The sequence below is a fragment of the Notolepis coatsorum genome, assembly GCF_963971535.1.
Source record: "Notolepis coatsorum genome assembly, chromosome: 4".
NCBI lineage: Eukaryota > Metazoa > Chordata > Actinopteri > Aulopiformes > Paralepididae > Notolepis > Notolepis coatsorum.
In genome coordinates, this window is record NC_140168.1 from 94,158,151 (window position 1) to 94,179,651 (window position 21,501).

General features: G+C 44.6%; 1 protein-coding gene across 1 annotated transcript in view; it reads right to left on the reverse strand.

Annotated features, from left to right (window-relative positions):
- poc1bl (POC1 centriolar protein homolog B (Chlamydomonas), like) overlaps positions 1-21,501 on the reverse strand; it is a 157,444-nt gene that overhangs the window by 76,738 nt on the left and 59,205 nt on the right. Inside the window, exon 3 of the mRNA XM_084312583.1 lies at positions 13,005-13,174. Coding sequence (XP_084168709.1) covers positions 13,005-13,174 — 170 coding nt within the window. The remainder of the gene's footprint in view (positions 1-13,004; positions 13,175-21,501) is intronic.

Consider the following 21,501-nt stretch of genomic DNA (forward strand, 5'->3'; position numbering starts at 1 on the left):
GAGCTATTATTTTAAAACGTAGACCACCTACAGCACATACAGCACCTTTAAGGGAATGTGGCTCCCCTCGCTTTTCCAGTCCTTGTATCTCGTCTCTGGACGGCCAAACGCACACATCTCTAAAGACGGTATCTATGTTCTAAATACAGCATAGACGGTGTTCCATTTAACTTCGTCTGTCGACCATCAGTATCCAGTTACAGCTGGGAGGGCGTCGGTACATCAGCTGATTTAGAGGAACGGGTCAAGACTGTCCATTTTCAGGCGGCTGGGTGGCGCAGCGGACATTGTGCTCGTCACCAACGCAAGAGACACCGGGTTCAAATCCGGATGTCGGCGTTGCCTCCGGCTTGGGCCGGCCGTCATACTAACTCAATTGGCAGAGTTAGCGGGTGGGAAGTCGAAGGGTGGTAGTCTGGTCGTTGTGAACAGCGACTCCTACAGGTCGGTTGGGGCGCCTGCACAGCAAAGTCAGGAAAATGGCGGGGGCAGTGTGAGCCTCCTACACGTTACCCCTCGCCAAATGAGAGTCCGCGCTGGCAGGTGAAAAGATGCAACAGGCTGCCTCCACATGTATCGGAGGCGACATGTGATGCAAGGCTTCTATCCTCCCTACAACCGGCCAGTGGGGGGCATATGCAAGCAACGATCAGGACAGGGGAGGGAGAATTGGCACAAGAGGTAAATTGGGATGGGGAGAAAAATCACATAAAAAGGAGGAGAAAAAGTAGATAAAAAAAAAAAGACTGTCCATTTTCTTTCTTTTTGGCAAGATCGCAGATGGTTTTATTGTCGTGAATAGGGGGCCGGGCCCCTTTAACCCTTTCACTGGCTACATGAGTATAGCTCCGGACTCATGATCGGAAGATCACCGGTTCGAGCCCCGGTCAAGGCCGTTGTCGGAAAGTGGTGTCACTAGTGTTAGCTGCCTGCGAGCTAACTAGCATTAGCCGCGAGCTAACCGTGGAGTCACTTCGCTGTGTTCCATTAGTTCCATTAGTGGGGAAGGGGGGGTATATTGACGAGGCTTGACAACAGAGGTTCAAAGATAACTTCACATTTATTGGCTGTTGGTTTATAGTATATCATCAGGGCTTCTCCTTCCAACGCAGTGTTACTGTTGACTATTTACTTCCTTGTGTGACGTCACTTCAAATAGAACTAGAACTGGAGAGCCTGGACTGGTCTGGTCAGAAGAGCTCAGTGGTACACTGACTACAGTAGTTGAAGAAACATGGCTTGGTTTCAAAACCAAATTCTCAACAATACTAAACGACATGGCCCCCCTAAGAACCACCAGAGTTAAAAATCGTGCTGATCCGTGGATGCACTCCGAAATATTGACCACTATGAAAACCAGAGACAAAAAAATGCTCTGAGTTTCGTAAAAGTCAGTCAAAGCTTACCAAAAGCTCGAGCAGTGAACTCCAAGCCCACGTGACTGAACTCAAACTGCAAAAAAACAGACTAAGAAATGACGTAAAAGCCACATGAAAGAGCTTGCGGTCAATGAATATCAAAAAAAGGAAGAAAAACAATTCAAAACGAAATAAAAAGTGACAATTCAAGGATACAAGAGAAGGAAGGATGAACACGAGAAAAGCGACCCCAGAAGAAGTACAAGCAATGACGCAGGAGGTAATTCAGGCTAGCATGACGCAGTGGGCAGCGGAGCTACAGGCTAGCATACGGATTAAAATACAAGCTAGCATACAGATTAACATACAAGCTAACACGCAGAACATTCGGAGCGACATCGCCAGACTCAGGGAAGAATTAAAGAAGGGTCGGGACGAGCTCAGAGAAGAAATGACCCCTGACAAAGAAAATGTGACAAAGGGACAGATACAACACGAGGAGATGACGCAGCAAGTAATACAAGCTAGCATGGCGGTGGACCGCAGCGAGGCCTGGCTGGAGACGGAGCTACGAGCTAACATGGAAGTTGACACGATGAATGTGCAAGTTAGCATTCGGATCGGGCTGGGAGCGGTGCGGAATGCTAACGATGCTAACATGCAAACCAACGCGCAGACTGGACTCGATGCAAGGCGGAGTGTTCAGAGGAGCATGGAGGCTAATTCAATAATATCGCACGGGCGATACCAGTGCATACATTAAAAAAAAAATTTAATTAAATTATATAAATTATACTTTTTTTTTATACAGCTACTGTTTTATATATACTGTTTTTTAGTAATAACTAGAAAGTAATGGTATTTATTCAACAACAGGTGATTAATTATGATACTAATACAAATCTATACACTGAGTATGGGGCTGCAGCACTGCAGATATACCCTACTCCAACGATCCACACGGACATTACACGGTGTTGCACTCGTTACCAAGTGGCTCTGCAGATATACCCTACTCCGTCTACAAGGCTCCGTTGGAGAGGATCTGTTGTGATTTTTGCACAATAAATATTCAACATTCTCTTTTGAGACTCCGCCTCAGACTCTTATCATTTGGCACTAAAAGCTAAACATTGTCACCGATATGGCTGTCCGCAACATGTCATTAATTGTGTACGCGAGGTGGTTCAGTGACGACGCTAACGTGAGCTAGGTTAGCTAGCATGGAGCTACCGGCAGATGGAAAGACTAACTTTACTGGTGAAAATGTCATTTACGTTGGAATACTCCTTTGCCAACTTGCTGTACTTTGCTTGCAGGTCTGCAGCCATTATTGCTGGATTATGAATAGTCCCAACTTTAGCCAAGGTAACGTTAAGCTAAAACTAGCTCTTCAGCTAATGCTAACACCAGCAAGCGAACCCATCAGAGCTCCCCGTCACAGTGCTCTGTTGGGAGGATGGCATTTAAGAAAGTATCTGCTGTTAAAATGACAAACAGCATTGACACTTTAATTCACGGTCGGTTAAACACACGTTTGTTTTATAATGCTCACAGCAGACCGCAGTGTTGTTGATAAATTACGTGGGGCCGGGGGGATTTAAGTTCCGCAAAAAAAGGTTCCGCACCGTTGCAATCGTACGGTGCACAGCCCATACTGTACCGGAGGACCACATTGACGCGGTACAGTACGTATCCGCGTACCGTTACACACCCCTATGTGATAGTGAATGGAGGTTATGATTCGAGACACACTGGAGATAACACACAGACTACTGGGAATACAGACAAGGTAAACACATTAGTTGGGGAAATTGGGACTTGATTCGGGACATATAATATAAATAACACGTACTAGACTGAACTGTAGACACTAACACACATGGCGCACAACTAAGACGACGGGGAACATGGGGAAAATATTCGGAGACCTGACCGGGAGGCGTGAATATTAAAGGCAACCAACTTGTGTTCGGCTTTTCTCTGATTGGCCGCGCCCCCCCGCCCCCACGCGCAGGCAAGCGCAGTCGTCCCACGTCCCAAATGAAATCCAAGGAGCGCAAGCGAGCGGCAGCGCGGGCAACCAACTTGTGTACCATGGGCTGCTGTTCCAACGCACTTGTGTTGGGCTGCTGTTTCACTCGTGTATAAACAAAGCCCATACAGTTATGAAATGCGCTGAACTAGAAAGTGTAACGTTATTATGTTTCGCGTTTTTAACAACCAACTACCAGATTCACTCGTGTATAAACAAAGCCCATACAGTTATGAAATGCGCTGAACTAGAAAGCTTAACGTTATTATGTTTCGCGTTCCATTGATTAACGCCATTACCTGCTGTGCTGTAGGAAGCAGAGGTACAGTAAGTTACAGTAGGTGTAGGTTACATGTTTAATCAAAGCCCATACAATTTTTTAGATGAATGATTGTGGATATAATATAGAAAACACATCATTATGATATTGTCAGAGGGAGAGGCATGACTTCGCGACTGTACATCAGTGTGGAACTGTAACGTTATATGTTATTTCGCCCGTGGAGGCTGCTGAGCCTGAAGCGCCAGCGGGGCGACGCGGTGGTTTATCCCCGGCTTTCGTGCGCCGCCGCCGGCTTGATACAGCTTCAGCAGCAGCAGCGGCGGTGCTCAGCGGCGGTGCTCTGTTGTAGGAAGCCCTTCAATGACAGCGGCGCGCTCTCATATTTTGCGAATGCATAAACTATATCTTAAATTATGGCTAAGTGTCTAATATGGCTGTCGCTTATCAATGACTTCGCGACAGCCATATTAGACACATCGCCATAATTTAAGATATAGTTTATGCATTCGCAAATATGAGAGCTCTGTCATTGAAGTGGGTGGTGGCAGCATTACTAACAGTAGCGATTTTTATTGTTTTGTCATGACCAAACATAATCCCAACATAGATAGGAGGTGTACTGTATGTCAAATGTCGGTCATGTGGTGGAAGAGTTTAGTACAGTCACACAACAGAACACCGCTGGTTCGACCAGCGCTCCTGCCGCGTCTCTCTTTTGCCGCAAGGGCGTGTGCTAGTGGATTGATTGATTGGCCAATCAGAGAAACGCTGAACGAAAAGCTGAACACAAGTTGGTTGCCTTTAATATTCACGCGACCGGGAGCTCTGGAACTGTACCGTCATATGAAAGATAAGAATTCAAAGAAAATGTTGGACAATAATAGGGACATTGGAGAATCCCCATTGGGGAATCTCCGTTGTTATAGGAGGGGCCCTCTCCAGGAGAGCCTTACCCCTCCAACCCGCCAACTGGGGTTAAACGGGGTTAAAATAATTACCTGGGAAGTGCCAATTGTCTTAAGTCTTCTTTTAAAAAAAAAATCTGAGTTATGTTAGAATAGCAGTTGCTTTAAATGTGCACATGGACAAATGTGAAGGACAAGAATTCAAAAGGATAGGGGGGGGGGGGTCCCCCATCCTCTCCTCTACTGGACCTGGCCCAATTGATTCAAGGGACCCATGACGCTGGGGGCCCGGCTCAGCACGCATCGGCCTGGGATATGGGGGACTCATATGGGCTTAACTCAGGGGGGGGATGTCGGGGGAGGGGGACCATCATTGCCGCGGTTTGGCCCGGGAGGGGGGGGTCCTGGATGTTGTGGGGCCGTCGGGCGCGGGGTGGGGTGCTTGGTGACATGGGCGGTAGCGGACTTGGCTCGGTGGGGGGGGGGGGGGGGGGGGGGGGAGTACCACCCCTCGCCCCTCTACTGGGCCTGGCCCAATCAAATTCAAGGTACCCGTGTCGCTGAGTGCTCGGCCCCGCGTGGGATGGCCCTGGGATGTGGGGGAGCCCTGTTTCTGGGGGTGGATGGCGGGAAGGGGGGGGGTCCCTCTCATGGGGGTCTGGGAGGCTGAGAGCGGCCGAATTCAAGGGGCCCATGTTGATGTACTGTTGTGTTGTTGATGTCATTGTAGGTATTGTGTAAGTGTTTGTTTGTCTATAAATGTTAATAAAAACTTAAGTTTAAAAAATTAAGAAATTACGTAAACTCCATGATTAAAAACTGCAAAAAAGAATTTCATCAATGACAAAACGGAGGAAAACTGGGCGGTCAGGTGGCGTAGTGGAGATTGCGTTCGTCACCAACACCGGAGACGCTGGATTCACCTGTTCGAATCCAGCTCACAGCTCCGGCGTTGTCACCAGCTTGGCTGGCCGTTCACACTAATACAATTGGCTGTATTAGAGGGTGGAAAAGCTGGCGGGGTGGGTCTGGGTTAGGGCTGGGCGATATGGAAAAAAATCATATCGCGATAACGATATGATAATGTTATCATATTTCTCGATATCGATAATTATCGAATTGTTATACGTATTAAACTTTTTTTTTTTTTTTTTTTTTTTTTTAACAACAGTTGTATGTTTATTTTGCAGCAATTCTTTGTCATTGCCGCCATCTTTAGTGTTACATCCCCTCACACTCCAGTTCTCAGGCTGCAGCTGGTTTAAAAGCTAAAGTAAACCGGCTTCTCTGCTGGCTGTGGCTCCAGGGGAGTTGAACAGTTCTGGCTCTGCTAGTTTATTTTCGATCTTTTGGCGCTTTTTTGGTGGACAAACCACTGCACATGTGCACCGTGACTCGTGACTGGAGTCTAGTTCTGCTAGCACACATAGCCTACTGTGTACAGACTGTTTCAAACTGTATTTTAAATTAGAAAGCAAACAAAATAAATGGACAAGAGAAAAATAAATCTCAATTTGGTCAGTATTGTCATTTGGACAAGCAAAGCCATTACTTTAAGTTGCAGGCAAGAAAGACAAGTCTGTCCACTGTCTACAGTTTTAAAACTGCCCTGTTGCAGGTAAAAAAATATATATATATATATATATATATATAAAAAATAGCTTTCGATTTTTTTTTAAATTTCGATATCGATTATTAAAATATATCGCGATATTTATCGTTATCGTTATATCGCCCAGCCCTAGTCTGGGTCGTTGTAAACAGCGACTCCTACAGTTCGGTCGGGGCGCCTGCTCAGCGTGGATAGGATCTAAGGGGGGTAGTGTGATCCTTCCACACGTTATACGCTCTCAGTGAGAGTCCGCGCTGCCAGGCGAAAAGAAGCGGTTGATTGGCTAGACGTGTGTCGGAGGAAGCACGTGATAGCCTCCACTCTCCCAGACCGACTGTGGGGGGTAAGTGCGCAGCGACCAGGAAGGGGATTGGGAATTGGCATAACGACTAACATTGGGATGGGAGAAAATCGGAGGAAAAAGGAGGGGGAAAAAGATAAAAAAAAAAGAAGAAAAAAAAAACGGAGGAAAACTCAAATAAACCCAGTGAACGTTGGAAATTACTCAATAATCAACTAGGCTGCAGTAAAAAAAACTTAAAACCAGATTTTCAAACGTAACATAAAGACGGGATCACAGACAAGCTGGATGTGGCCAATTACTTAAACATTTTCTTCACAAACATAGCCACAACACTGGTAAATAAACTACCCTCCCACTCAGGGCATTTTGGGGTAGAACACATCATAGCCTACTACAATAACCTAGGGGTCCGCAAAGACGATTTCAAACTAGAAATGGTAACAACAGCTGAGGTACTCAAAAAACTGAGCGCCCTCCAACCTAACAAGGCCACTGGCCATGACAATATCCCCTCCAAATTCCTCAGAGACTCAGCAGCCGCCATAACCCCAGTCATCACACACATAATAAACCTCTCCATAAAACAGGGACACGTACCCAAATACTTCAAAATTGCGAGAGTGACCCCCCCCTGCACAAAAAGGGGAGCAAATTAGACCCAGGCAACTACCGCCCTGTTTCTATTCTTACCTCCATCTCGAAAGTCATGGAAAAAATTGTATACAAACAGGTCAAAAAGTACATTGCGGGAAAAAAATCGAATCTACGAATTCCAATCTGGCTTTAGAACATCCCACTCCACTGACACATGCCTTCTCTATTTGAACGACCACATCATCAAAGAAGAGGTGGACGCAGGAAAATACTGTGGCATGGTCATGCTGGACCTACAAAAGGCATTCGACACTGTCAATCACAACACCAGAGGGAGCTCCACAAATCTTAAACCCAGATTCGGCTCAAACAAGGGACTAAACACATTTCGCAATTATGCCACATCAATGTGGAACGCCCTACCCAAAGCTGTAAAGGAATGTGAATCACTACCCACTTTCAAAAACACTCTCAAAGAACACCTACGGGAGACTGCAATTTGAAACTGGCCCCTACAAATGTCCTAACCTAGTTGTACAGTAAATTACCAAGTATGGCTTTGTCAGTATTCCAGTGTACAGTGTCCCCCACCCACCCCCTACCCAACCCCCACCTCTAATGTACAGTTCCCCCCCCACCCCCCACCTACCCAACCTCCTCCAATGTACAGTTTCTACGTCAAATGTATATACTTTTTGTATCACAAACAGTACTGTATTTGCAAATCTAGCAGTACTGTCTATCTGTAGTCGTGTATGTCATATATGTTATGATGAATTGAAAATGGGGGACCCTGATGTAAACAAGACGAAAGTCTTTCTCTGGTCTGCATCCCCTTAACAATTGTGTGTATTGAGCCGTACTGTATTGTACCCATTCTGCAATCTGTTAATACAATTTTCAATCAATCAATCAAACCGAACCGTAGATTTTGTGAACCGTTCCACCCCTAGTTAACCTTCTGTAGTGTGGTAGTGAAAGGGTTAACCAGTTGACGTGTGGCGGAGAAAGGGTTAACCTTGTGTATTTCTGCTCATCCGCTCCCAGTCTGTGGAACGCTCTCCCTGACCGCCTGAGAGCACCACAGACTGTGGAACACTCTCCCTGACCACCTGAGAGCACCACAGGACTGTGGAACGCTCTCCCTGACCACCTGAGAGCACCACAGACTGTGGAACGCTCTCCCTGACCACCTGAGAGCACCACAGACTGTGGAACACTCTCCCTGACCACCTGAGAGCACCACAGGACTGTGGAACGCTCTCCCTGACCACCTGAGAGCACCACAGACTGTAGAACGCTCTCCCTGACCACCTGAGAGCACCACAGACTGTAGAACGCTCTCCCTGACCACCTGAGAGCACCACACACTGTGGAACGCTCTCCCTGACCACCTGAGAGCACCACAGGACTGTGGAACGCTCTCCCTGACCACCTGAGAGCACCACAGACTGTAGAACGCTCTCTCTGACCACCTGAGAGCACCACAGACTGTGGAACACTCTCCCTGACCACCTGAGAGCACCACAGACTGTAGAACGCTCTCCCTGACCACCTGAGAGCACCACAGACTGTAGAACGCTCTCCCTGACCACCTGAGAGCACCACAGACTGTAGAACGCTCTCCCTGACCACCTGAGAGCACCACAGACTGTGGAACACTCTCCCTGACCACCTGAGAGCACCACAGACTGTAGAACGCTCTCCCTGACCACCTGAGAGCACCACAGACTGTGGAACACTCTCCCTGACCACCTGAGAGCACCACAGACTGTGGAACGCTCTCCCTGACCACCTGAGAGCACCACAGACTGTGGAACGCTCTCCCTGACCACCTGAGAGCACCACAGACTGTGGAACGCTCTCCCTGACCACCTGAGAGCACCACAGAATGTGGAACACTCTCCCTGACCACCTGAGAGCACCACAGACTGTAGACCACTCTCCCTGACCACCTGAGAGCACCACAGACTGTAGAACACTCTCCCTGACCACCTGAGAGCACCACACACTGTGGAACACTCTCCCTGACCACCTGAAAGCACCACAGACTGTAGAACACTCTCCCTGACCACCTGAGAGCACCACAGACTGTGGAACGCTCTCCCTGACCACCTGAGAGCACCACAGACTGTAGAACACTCTCCCTGACCACCTGAGAGCACCACACACTGTGGAACACTCTCCCTGACCACCTGAGAGCACCACAGACTGTAGAACACTCTCCCTGACCACCTGAGAGCACCACAGACTGTGGAACACTCTCCCTGACCACCTGAGAGCACCACAGACTGTGGATGCTTTTAAAAAGGGCCTCAAAACTCATCTTTTTAATAGAGCCTTTAGTTTTAGCTCCACACATTTTATGTTCTTTTACTCTTTTACTAGTTTTAGCCCTTCTTATTTTATGTTCTTTTACTAGTTTTAGCCCTTCTTATTTTATGTTCTTTTACTAGTTTTAGTGTTCTTTTTACTCCTTACTCATTTTAGTCTTGCTTATTTTAGATTCTTTTTTTACTCTCCTGCTAGCTTTTATGTTCTTTTACTATGTAGCGCTTTGAGATTTGCTCCACAATTATAAAGCGCCCTACAAATCAAATATATTATTATTATTGTCGCAGTGAAAGGGTTAACTCTTTGGTCGTGTGGCAGTGAAAGGGTTAAAGACTTATGTATCCCAGTCATCACTGCCTCTATGGCCGTATTCAAATCAAGAGAATCACTCGACGCGAGTGAAACCGACGACACGTGCGTTCCATTAAAGAGTGATGAGACACGGGGCTAATGGTTTCACCAGCAGTGTTCCGTTACTCTTCTATGTAATAGCGGTGTCATCGAAACGTAGATGTTGCTGCCCCGGGTGATTGATATTTTCACACTCTGCCCCGCCCCCCAATCTGTGACGTCAGACTCCCTCTAGTGGCACAGTTGGGCGGGTTGGGGGAGTGGTTATATTTGGCACATCTGAATAGACCCGTTCGCTGTCCACGTCAGACTCAAGTGTGTGTGCGCATCAAGGGGGCAAAAGGAACGTAATCCTGGTCAGAACAATGGGGCAGACTACAATATATTTGCATTTGTTACGCCATGCTGGCGATCTAAACAATCAATCCATGCCAAAGGTAGATAGCCACGCTTAATTGGCTAAATGACATCCAGCCGTTTTCGTTCTAAACAACTTTTAGTCAGGGGAGTGTCATGGTTTCTCCATAGAGCCCCACCGTAGTTTTTTAGCACAGCAGCTCACGCAGGTAGGGAGGCAACGTAGTCACGTCACTCGGTTGGTATTGCTTGCAACACATTATTGTATCGTCTTTGCCAACACTTGAAAGTTGTCCAGAGTTGTTGAATTTAAGGTTTGGCCTGAATGGTGGTTGTATGTAGCCCAGTGGGTCTCAGAGTGGGGCCCAGGGGGTCTCAGAGTGGGGCCCAGGGGGTCTCAGAGTGGGGCCCAGGGGTTCTCAGAGTGGGGCCCAGGGGGTCTCAGAGTGGGGCCCAGGGGGTCTCAGAGTGGGGCCCAGGGGGTCTCAGAGTGGGGCCCAGGGGGTCTCAGAGTGGGGCCCAGTGGGTCTCAAGAGTGGGGCCCAGCGGTTCTCAGAGTGGGGTCCAGCGGTTCTCAGAGTGGGGCCCAGTGGTTCTCAGAGTGGGGTCCAGTGGGTCTCAGAGTGGGGTCCAGGGGCCTCCAGGGGTCCTTGAGAGGGTTCCAGGGGGTCCGCAGCAACATGAGTAACAGTTTAATTTCACTGATATTCTATTCAGTAGAAGTTTAGTTCAATGGTAGAATGACTGTTATGTGATCATAGGTTTCTCCACTGTTATCTCACCACCTACATACATTATAGAACATGGAATTCTGGACTAAATCACATCTAAAAACAATGATCTTCACAGATACGAGGCCCTGAGACGATCAAGTGGGGGTCCCTGAACTATTAGGAGTCAATGTGGGGGTCCCTCAACTATTAGGAGTCAATGTGGGGGTCCCTGAACTATTAGGGGTCAATGTGGGGGTCCTTGAACTATTAGGGTCAATGTGGGGGTCCTTGAACTATTAGGAGTCAATGTGGGAGTCCTTGAACTATTAGGGGTCAATGTGGGGGTCCCTGAACTATTAGGGGTCAATGTGGGGGTCCCTGAACTATTAGGGGGGTCAATGTGGGGGTCCCTGAACTATTAGGAGTCAATGTGGGGGTCCCTGAACTATTAGGGGTTAATGTGGGGGTCCTTGATATGACACGTTTGAGAGCCATAGGCTATGTGCTGCAAATTGTGGTTACTCATTGTTTACCTCATTGTTTTTAACCGTTTCACTACCACACTACAGACTGTTAACCCTTTCTCTACCACACTACAGACTGTTAACCCTTTCACTACCACTGCAGAAGCCAGAAGGTTAACCTTTTACTACCACACTACAGACGATTAACCCTTTCACTACCACACTACAGAAGGTTAACCCTTTCTCTACCACACTACAGACGGTTAACCCTTTCACTACCACACTACAGAAGGTTAACCCGTTCTCTACCACACTACAGACGGTTAACCCTTTCACTACCACACTACAGACGGTTAACCCTTTCACTACCACACTACAGACGGTTAACCCTTTCACTACCACACTACAGAAGGTTACCCCTTTCACTACCACACTACAGACGGTTAACCCTTTCACTACCACTACAGAAGGTTAACCCTTTCACTACCACACCACAGAAGGTTAACCTTTCACTACCACACTACAGAAGGTTAACCTTTCACTACCACACTACAGAAGGTTAACCTTTCACTACCACACTACAGACGGTTAACCCTTTCACTACCACACTACAGAAGGTTAACCTTTCACTACCACACTACAGAAGGTTAACCTTTAGTTAGCAGAAACCGTGGGTTCTTGTTTGTTCTCGTTGTGGCCCCTTTTCATACCAGGAGACAAGGGGAAGCAGACGCCAGTCTCTCGGTCTGCAGTCATCTTTTCCTTTAACCATCAGCAAACACTGATCTAATCCAGTAGTTTTACTGAACCACATAGAAAACATTTAATTTGGGCTCATTAGACAGAAATGATTGGCATATTAAAAGGTTTCTCCATCAGAGAGATGTAGCGTGCTTCTCTCTGCGTCAAAAAAGGAGAAGATCAAGTAACTTTGCTTTGATGTCTGAAATATCACACGTTGCTCTCGGCATCAAATCCTCAGATATCCGTGCCCTGCTGTTTTAGCTTGGAATTGGCCCGAGATTGTGATACTTGTTTGTGTTTTTTTCCATATTGCCCTAACAGAGTACTCTGGCTTTTCCAATTACCATCTTTTGGGCTTTGAAGCTTCATCCGACACACGCACACAGTTTCAACGTGTGAGTGGGTTTCCTCAAAGTTCCCATGACTAAAAGAAGAACTGATTTTCAAAGTGAATGTTGAATTATTATTTCTATAAAGCTATTTTGTATGCTGATGTATGCTGATTTCCTCAAAGTTCCCATGACTAAAAGAAGAACTGATTTTCAAAGTGAATGTTGAATTATTATTTCTATAAAGCTATTTCGTATGCTGATGTAGGCAGATTTTTGGAGTGGTAAAAAGAAGCATTCGAATAGTAATTTTGGCAGCGATTACCGTGGCAGCCATTACCATGGCAGCGATTACCATGGCAGCGATTACCATGGCAGCGATTACTATGGCAGCTATTACAATGGCAGCGATTACTGTGGCAGCCATTTCCCATGGCAGCGATTACCATGGCAACGATTGAAGCTTGGGAGCATTGGGGTCAGCCCTAACAAGAGGACAGAGGAGAGAGTCTGAAGCTTGGGAGCATTGGGGTCAGCCCTAACAAGAGGACAGAGGAGAGAGTCTGAAGCTTGGGAGCATTGGGGTCAGCCCTAACAAGAGGACAGAGGAGAGAGTCTGACCGCGGTCGCTGTAGTCGTCGATGAGGATGATCTCTTTCAGCAGGAGGGCGGGCGTGGTCTCCAGGACGCTGTGGATGGTCCTGAGGAGAGTGGACCAGGCCTCGTTGTAGAAGGCGATGACAACGGACGTGGTGGGCAGGGAGCGGTAATCATACTTCTTGGCTCGGCATCTACGGGGGTCAAAGAGAGAGAAAGAGGTTATTTCTTTTTGTAGTTATTATGTGCCTGTTCTGTAATCAGGGCATCACTTAAAAAGAGCCTGCTCTCAATTCTCTCTGTGTATCATTCTGCCCTTAGTTTATCACCGGTGACCGTTATGGTTCCATCACTGTATCCATTATGATAGGGCTGGTTGGTCCTCTGGGCAGAGAGGCATTGGCATCCATTGTCTTTATGAAGCCATTGTGATTGAATGAATTAATGATTTTATTTCGGTCTTCTTTTACAAAGCAATGTACAGTAGTAGTAGAACATTTATAAAAGAAAGACAATGACCGAAAAGGTGTAGGCTGAAGCCGAGGCTTATAATTGCCTTTTACATTACACATTTTTTTTTTTAAACAAACATAATTCAGTACAATCATTTTGCAAAAACAAAAAGGTTACAAAAGTTTCATAGTTTTATATACAAAACGTATAAACATTTATTTATTCATTTTTTATATATCTTTTTCACCACGATTTTAATAGTTATGTTATAATAAAATATAATTAGGATAATAAGGTTTTATATTTATGCATCACCTTATATTTTAATAATTTCATAAATGTATGTATCGAACTACACATTTTCACTTCTTTGTCCCAGTTATTCCATAGTTTTACCCCTTTAACAGATATACAGCGACTGTTTATATTTGTCCTTGCCTTTGCAATATTGAAGACACAAGTTCCCCTAAGTTTATACCGGCTCTCTCTAGTTTGGAACAACTCCTGAATGCAAATGATTGGCTCACACTTAAGGTCCCCAGAGTTCTGAAACATTAAATGTTTAATATAGGCATGTAAAGTAAAAAAGGCTACAAAACTGGGACACTTTTCTTTACACAGTTCAGTGACATGTCTTGTTTATTTTGGCTATAAGATGATGTGATGTCTTTAGAAAGCTAAGAAAATCCTTGTTTCAATAGTATATGAAACTCAAAATGCCCTTTGTTATTAATGTTTCACATTTTGTTTATCATTTTGGAAATTAATTCTATTTGAATAAATGATATTTTTGAAAGCTAACCTCACCTTTTAATTGCCAAATAATAACATACACTCTTACCAGGGGTCAAAACAATGCCATTTACTGCTTTTTATATAGAAATAAAATGTATATTATGCATAATTGAGTTTGGAATTTTGGCCCGGCCCTCCAACATGGGAAAAATAATTGCCCACCCCTGCACTAGGGCGACAGTCTTAACACTTTGATTGCCCAACCCGAGTTCTCGGGTTTACCCCCCCGGGGGTTGAATTGCCGTCGACTAAAGACTCACTTCTTCAACCATTATCTGAAATGATTAAAAAAATTCTGAAATCATATTTCATCAACAGAGTCTACCGTTGGAAATTCAGCCACTCCAGGCGCTCAGATGTGAAAAAAGCGCCCCCTATCGTCTCCCAGATGGTAATTCACCCTTTTGAATTGAACTCAATGAAAATGAATGAGAAAAAAAATCCCTGACTCCACATTTTACTTCTCACTCACGCAGCCGGGGTCGATCAGCTCCACTAGTGAGCCTCAGAGCAGCGGGGATTATGTGTTTTTCATGGTGAATCAATAAAAGGATAGATTTTTTCGAATGGCGATCAGGAATTGGAATAATCCATTTGGATACCATCTGATCTCAGGTAAGGAATCTATGTTACCAGTCTTAGGATAATCAGACTCGTTTTCACGGAGATATAAGCTTTTATGTGATTATGTGGTCAGGAAATAGGAGAATCGATTTTCAGCTCGCGGCCAGAGCGTGCATGCGTACACATATACTATCGATAATCTAGCGTTTATTTGAAAACGATTCATAAATAGGCCGAAAAATGACAACGTTCTAGAATATTCCAGTAAAGGGCGATTATCATGGAATGTCTTCATTTTTCCATGAAAACGAGTGCTTTTCAAAATGCTAGAAAACGGAAATGAAGCGATAAAAAAACAATCTGCTACGACAATGTTGACTGGAAAATGAGTCTTTGATAAGCGACGGGCAGATTAGACACATAGCCATAATTTAAAACATAGATTAGGCGATATTAACGTTAACATTGAAGTGGTGCTGGGCATTCAAGGAGGTAAAAAGGAATTAAGCTTGGGCAGTGAAAGGATGCACCGATATGAAAATTTGCCACCGATACAGATACCGATTGTTCAACTAACACAATCGGCCGATACCGATACCGATATTTGTGGCAACAAATTTCTTTTAAATATATATATATTATTTGTAATATATTTTTTTTTGTATTTTTTTTTTTTTTTTATGAAACTACTGTATATTTGTGTTACAAATTGTGCTCACCGATATGAACATAGGCCTCTTTACTTACTTAAAAAAAGGAAACATCAAGAAATAGCACTATCTCTCTCCCAGTATGTTCTGCAGGGCTGCAGCTAGGTACTAGTTCTCCCAGCATGGTCTACCTGCTGGGCTGCAGCTAGATACTATTGTCTCAACCAATGAAATTTTGATTGACAGTCGATTCTGCCAATTACGTCACACACCGCTTGCACCCGCCTCTGCTGTTACCACCAATCGGCAAGCGCGTATACATTTTTTACTTCGGCTTTTGTCCGCCATTGATTTTGACGAGAGCTTTTCTACAACAACAACAATGGCGGCGCGGCTGACGTTTAGGTTTTAGCTCCGCAGGATGACTTAAATGAGGCATAATGATTTTACTGCAACTGATGTTATAATAAAACAAAGCCTTTCTATACATGTGTCTGATTGAAAACGTTATTAACAGATTGCAGAATGGGTAAAACTCAGGGCTCTGTGAGAAACGGAAGGAACTGAGCTAGTATGAACGCTTGCTACGTTCGGGTAAATAATATGCTGATGTTATTGAACGTGTAACACTAACTATATAACTTTAATGCCACAAAACGAATGCCTTGTTAATCATAAGTAGTAACTTTGATGCAGTAGCTTGTGTGTGTGTGTGTGGGGGGGGGACTGGGGACGGTGTTGTGCAGGTCGCGAGTGAACTTTTTTTTGTCTTGACGCTACACAAATTGATGGATATTTATCGGCACATTTGAGCTTATCGGCCGATAGGCCGATTGCAGTCAACAAGGCACTTATCGGCCGATACCGATACCCGACCGATACATCGGTGCACCCCTACAGTGTTCTTAAAACAACGAATAAACAATGTTCTTTTTTATACAATTTGACTCATCTTAATTTCTACAGTTGACTGTCTTGGCTCATTTAAAATATTCCACAACACTCCCAGGAAGCCACTGCTTCTCGTCACAAAGAGGGCGTCGCCACATCGCTCCTTGCAGTTTTCCAAGTGAACAATCATGATGACAGATTCAACTAAAATAAATACCAACAAGTTAATGCCAGTGGTGGAAGAAGTATACAGTTCCTTTACTTAAGTAAAAGTAGAAATACTCAGATAAATGAGTACTCTTATTTTCGTATTTACTATTGAATGTACTTAAGTAAAGGTACACATTCTACATGATGTTTGTGTATCCATTGACCTCTATAGGTTAAAGTGGTATGTGGTCCAGTTCTGCTGCTCTGATTAACCCATTCATTGCCAACCACGAGTATAGTCAGGTTTTAATCGTTATTTCTTTTATTAGCGATATCCATAAATTTTTCATCCATCCAGCCCGACGTTATCATTGGGAATGGCTCTGAGCTCGAAAAGGGCAAATACCACCCCCCATCGTCTCCCGGATGGTATTGCACATCATTGGATTGGAGTCGATGGGACTTGCATCAGAAAAAAGAACTCCGGTCCACATTTTACTTCTGGGGCATGCAACCTGATACTAGTGCATTCATTGAGGGGACTGGAAGCAGCGTCGATTATCTGTTTCGAGTATAATGTTGGATCAATAAACGTGATCGATATTTGGAATGGCGATCAGGAATTGGATTCATCTTTTTGCAGAACATCTGAGGTAAGGACTCTATGTTACCAGTTTTTGGTTAACACTTTGAGTGCCACGCTGGGTTTTCCTTTTTATCCCCTTGATGCCACCATCCACTTCAATGTTAACGTTAATATCGCCTAATCTATGTTTTAAATTATGGCTATGTGTCTAATCTGCCCGTCGCTTATCAAAGACTATTTTCCAGTCAGTGCTGTCAAGGCAGATTGTTTTTTTATCGCTTCATTTCCGTTTCAGAGCATTTAGAAAAGCACCCGTTTTGAGATCATTCTGGACCATTCTATGAAAATCGTCTTTTACTGGAATATTCCACAACGTTGATATTCGTCTGCCTATTTATGAATAGTTTTCAAATAAACGCTAGATGATCAATATTATACGTGCACGCAAGCACATTCGGGCCGCGCACGGATAATCGCCTCGTTGATTTCCTCTGGGACTTTTACAGTGAAACCGAAAGAGCCCATTTCACAAAACAGCTTATAACTTCATCAAAATTAGTCTGATTATCCTAACACTGATAACATAGATTCCTTACCTGACATCAGATGGTATCCAACTGGTATATTCCAATTCCTGATCACCATTCGAAAAAAATCGATAAGTGTATAGATCCAACGCGATACAGTAGGAACTCATGATCCGCGGGTCTCAGAGGCTCCAGAATGAACTCTGGTAACCCCGGCTGGATCAGTGGACTGGAAAATGTGGAGTACCGGATTTTTTTCCCCATCCATTTTCATTGAGTCCATTCGAAAATCCCTTATGTCATCTGGGAGACGATAGGGGGCTCTTTTTTCCACATATGATCGCCGGCGGTGCTCGGGTATACTCGGGTAGGCTCGCGTGATGCAATATGATTTCAGATCGCTAAAAAAATTAAAATAAAAATTCCGATAAATCTCGTGAGTGGCTTTCAACCACATATTAATAAACCCGAGATATCTCGTGTGTGGCAGTTAAAGTGTTAATCAGAGTTTTTTTTTCACAGCGTTCACAACGTGTGTGTGTGTGTGTGTGTGTGCGGCGTTAGGCGCTGAGCGTGGCACGAATAAATGATTTTTCAGCCCGCCTTTGTATCGTGCATAAGAACACAAATACTCTCGATAATCTAGCGTTTATTTGAAAATCATAAATCAGCCGGAAAATGACGACGTGTTTTGTGTATTCCAGTAAATGGCTATTATCGCGGAATCTTTTTTCTTTCTAGAAATCTCCAAAACTATACTCGTATTCAAAACGGTATAAAACGGAAATGTACTGATGAAAAAACAATCTGTTTCGTACATGTTGACTGCAATCAAGTCATTGATAACGACGGGTGTATTAGACCCATAGCCATAATTTAAGATAGTTTAATCGCTCACAAATGTGCTCGTCCTCCCATTAATTAACATGCTGGCATCCAAGCGATAAATCGTCATATCCGGCTGGCACACAATGTGTTAAGGTGCAGTGCATGTGTCTTGTGTGTCTGTGTGTGTGTGTGTGTGTGTGTTCAAGAGTTTTTTTAAGAGGGCCATCTCCTGTTCTTGTCCTTGTTCAGGAGTCTGTTGAATGGAAAGTGACAGAAATACACCTCTATTATAAATAACCTCTGGGTTCTGCTATAAATCTCTTAACGTCACCGACATGATGCCACAGTAGATTAATTGGAGCCTTGTGGTTTTGAAAAGCAGCGCCGGAACATTAATTAACATCCATGCCAAGGGCTCTGCTGTTGTAGTCGAGTCACTAAATCTGAAGTCCAAGTCCGAGTCACCAAAGAAGAGCCAGAGTCGAGTCCCCATTGCCCTAGTCCGAGTCCAAGTCATCAAGGTCGAGTCCCAGGGTTCCCACAGACGTTGCAAAATGAAATTCAAGGACTTTTAAGTACTTTTCCAAGCACTATTTTTCATTTTCAAGGATGTCACTCGAAGGATACAATTCACTTTTAAATGCTGTTTTTTTTAAGCATCTTCTTGGCCTGCTTGCCAGCTAGAGCATCACACGCCAAGAAATGAGGAAAAGCAGTTGGAGCGAGCGAGACAGCGACTCATCAGATTTTATTAAAACAAAAAAGAAAAACGATTTCTTGATTCAGAACAATTTTATCATGATTGAACAAAACTTTCAATGTGAATGGTTGATTTGAATTTCAAGGACTTTTTAAGCACATTGTTAAAAGAAATGGGCTGTTTAAGGAATTCCAGCCCTTGACTTTTTTTTTGGTAAAAAATCTAGCACTTAAGCACTTCAAGGACCTTGTGCGAACCCTGTACACCTCTATTATAAATAACGTCTGGGTTCAGCTCTAAGTCTCTTAACGTGACCGACATGATGCCACAGTAGATTAATTGGAGCCTTGTGGTTTTGAAAAGCAGCGCCAGAACGTTAATTAAGATCCATGCCAAGTCCCCCAGGCTCTGCTTTCTCTCCAGTGTTGTAGTCGAGTCACTAAATCTCAAGTCCAAGTCCGAGTCACCAAAGAAGAGCCAGAGTAGAGTCCCCATTGCCCTAGTCCGAGTCCGAGACCAAGTCATCAAGGTTGAGTCCACTCCACAGATGTCTGTTGAAGTTTGAGGTTGTCCCAGTCTTCCAGGGCTTGACATAAACTTTTTGGCTCACCAGCCACTGTGGCTCGTGGTTTTCCATAGTCACTAGCCACTCAGCATTTTCACCAGCCAAAAATCACACACACACACTCTATCCAAATATCCAGTTCGTTTTTATAGTGTAAAGTTTGGCTACTTGAGACAGAGAGAGTTACTCTCATTATGCGCGACGCAAGTAAGCTTCCGAGAGAGAGAAAGAGACTCATTACGCTCGACGCAAGTAACTGGTCAAAGTAAAAAAAAAAAAAGAGTGACAGAGTTACATGCCACTGCTGAATTCTACCAACATTTGGAAGGTAGCGGGTGTTAATGTCAAGCCCTGTGGTCTTCTCTTCAATAGTTAGTTTACATATCGAACGTCTAGCAGTGCTCTTGCTGGAATTTGATGTAAAATCCGTGTAAGCAAAGCGCACAATCTGGGGCGTCTCTTTAGGCATCTTAAGTGCTGAACATGAGGGTATTGTCTCTTTAGGCATCTTAAGTGCTGAACATGAGGGTATCGTCTCTTTAGGCATCTTAAGTGCTGAACATGAGGGTATCAAGTTCAAGTTCAAGTTCTTTAATAGTTGTCATACAGAAGTACAGAATACTTTCATACAAAATGCTTCTTACTGTTACGCTCCAGAGACTGTGCTAGACAAGATAGTATCAAATAACATAATAACATAATATAGCATGAATTTAGAAGAAGAAAATGAGGTCACAGTTGTTCGGTATAGACATATGTACAATGTTCTGAGTTACCATATAATATACAATACACAATACTATGCAGTGTACTAATGTACAGTACTATCTAGTGCAAAGCAGAAATGGGATGAGGTACAATTTTAGGTACAATTTACAGTAAGGTGTACGAGTTGTAGTGCAATCCTTCATCCATAAATATAAAGTGTGGGGAGTGGGTGCTACAGTGTGTTTGTTTAAAGTGGGTGTGTGCTATAAAGTGTGTGTAGTGGGTGCTACAGTGTGTTTGTTTAAAGTGGGTGTGTGCGTGTGGATGTGTGTGCTATGTGTGTTTGGTGGTTGTTGTTGTGTAGTGTTCATTCATTGTTCGTTTAGCAGCCTGATGGCCTGGGGATAGAAGCTACTTCTGAGTCTTTCTGTGCTCGCCTTGAGACTCCTGTATCGCTTGCCTGACGGCAGCAGTTCAAAGAGGCAGTTGTTCGGGTGGCTCGAGTCCTTAATAATTCTCTTAGCCTTCCCCTTGCAACGCTTGTAGTAAATGTTCTGGAGGGTGGGGAGCCCCCCTCCAATTGTGCGTTCGGCTGAACGTGTCACTCTTTGTAGTCTGCTTTGGTCTTTTGCAGTGCTATTCCCAAACCAGGAGGTGATGTTGCCGGTCAAGATGCTCTCTATTGTACATGAGTAGAAGTTCTTAAGGATCTTCTGGCTGACTTGGAACTTCCTTAGGCGCCTGAGGAAGTAGAGGCGTTGTCGTGCCTTCTTCACCACACTGTTAATGTGTATGGTCCATGTCAAGTCCTCGGATATGTAGGCTCCGAGGTACTTGAAGCTGTTGACTCTCTCAACCGGTGCCCCGTCGATGCTGAGGGGGCTGTAGTCCTTGACCCCCGACCTCCTGAAGTCCACAATCATCTCCTTTGTTTTGCTGACGTTCAGGGAGAGGCTGTTTTCCTGGCACCATCCCGCCAGGACCTTGACCTCTTCCAGGTAGGCCCTCTCGTCGTTGGCAGAGATCAGGCCCACCACCACTGTGTCGTCAGCAAATTTGACGATTGTATTGCTACTCCGCTGAGCCACACAGTCGTGTGTGTAC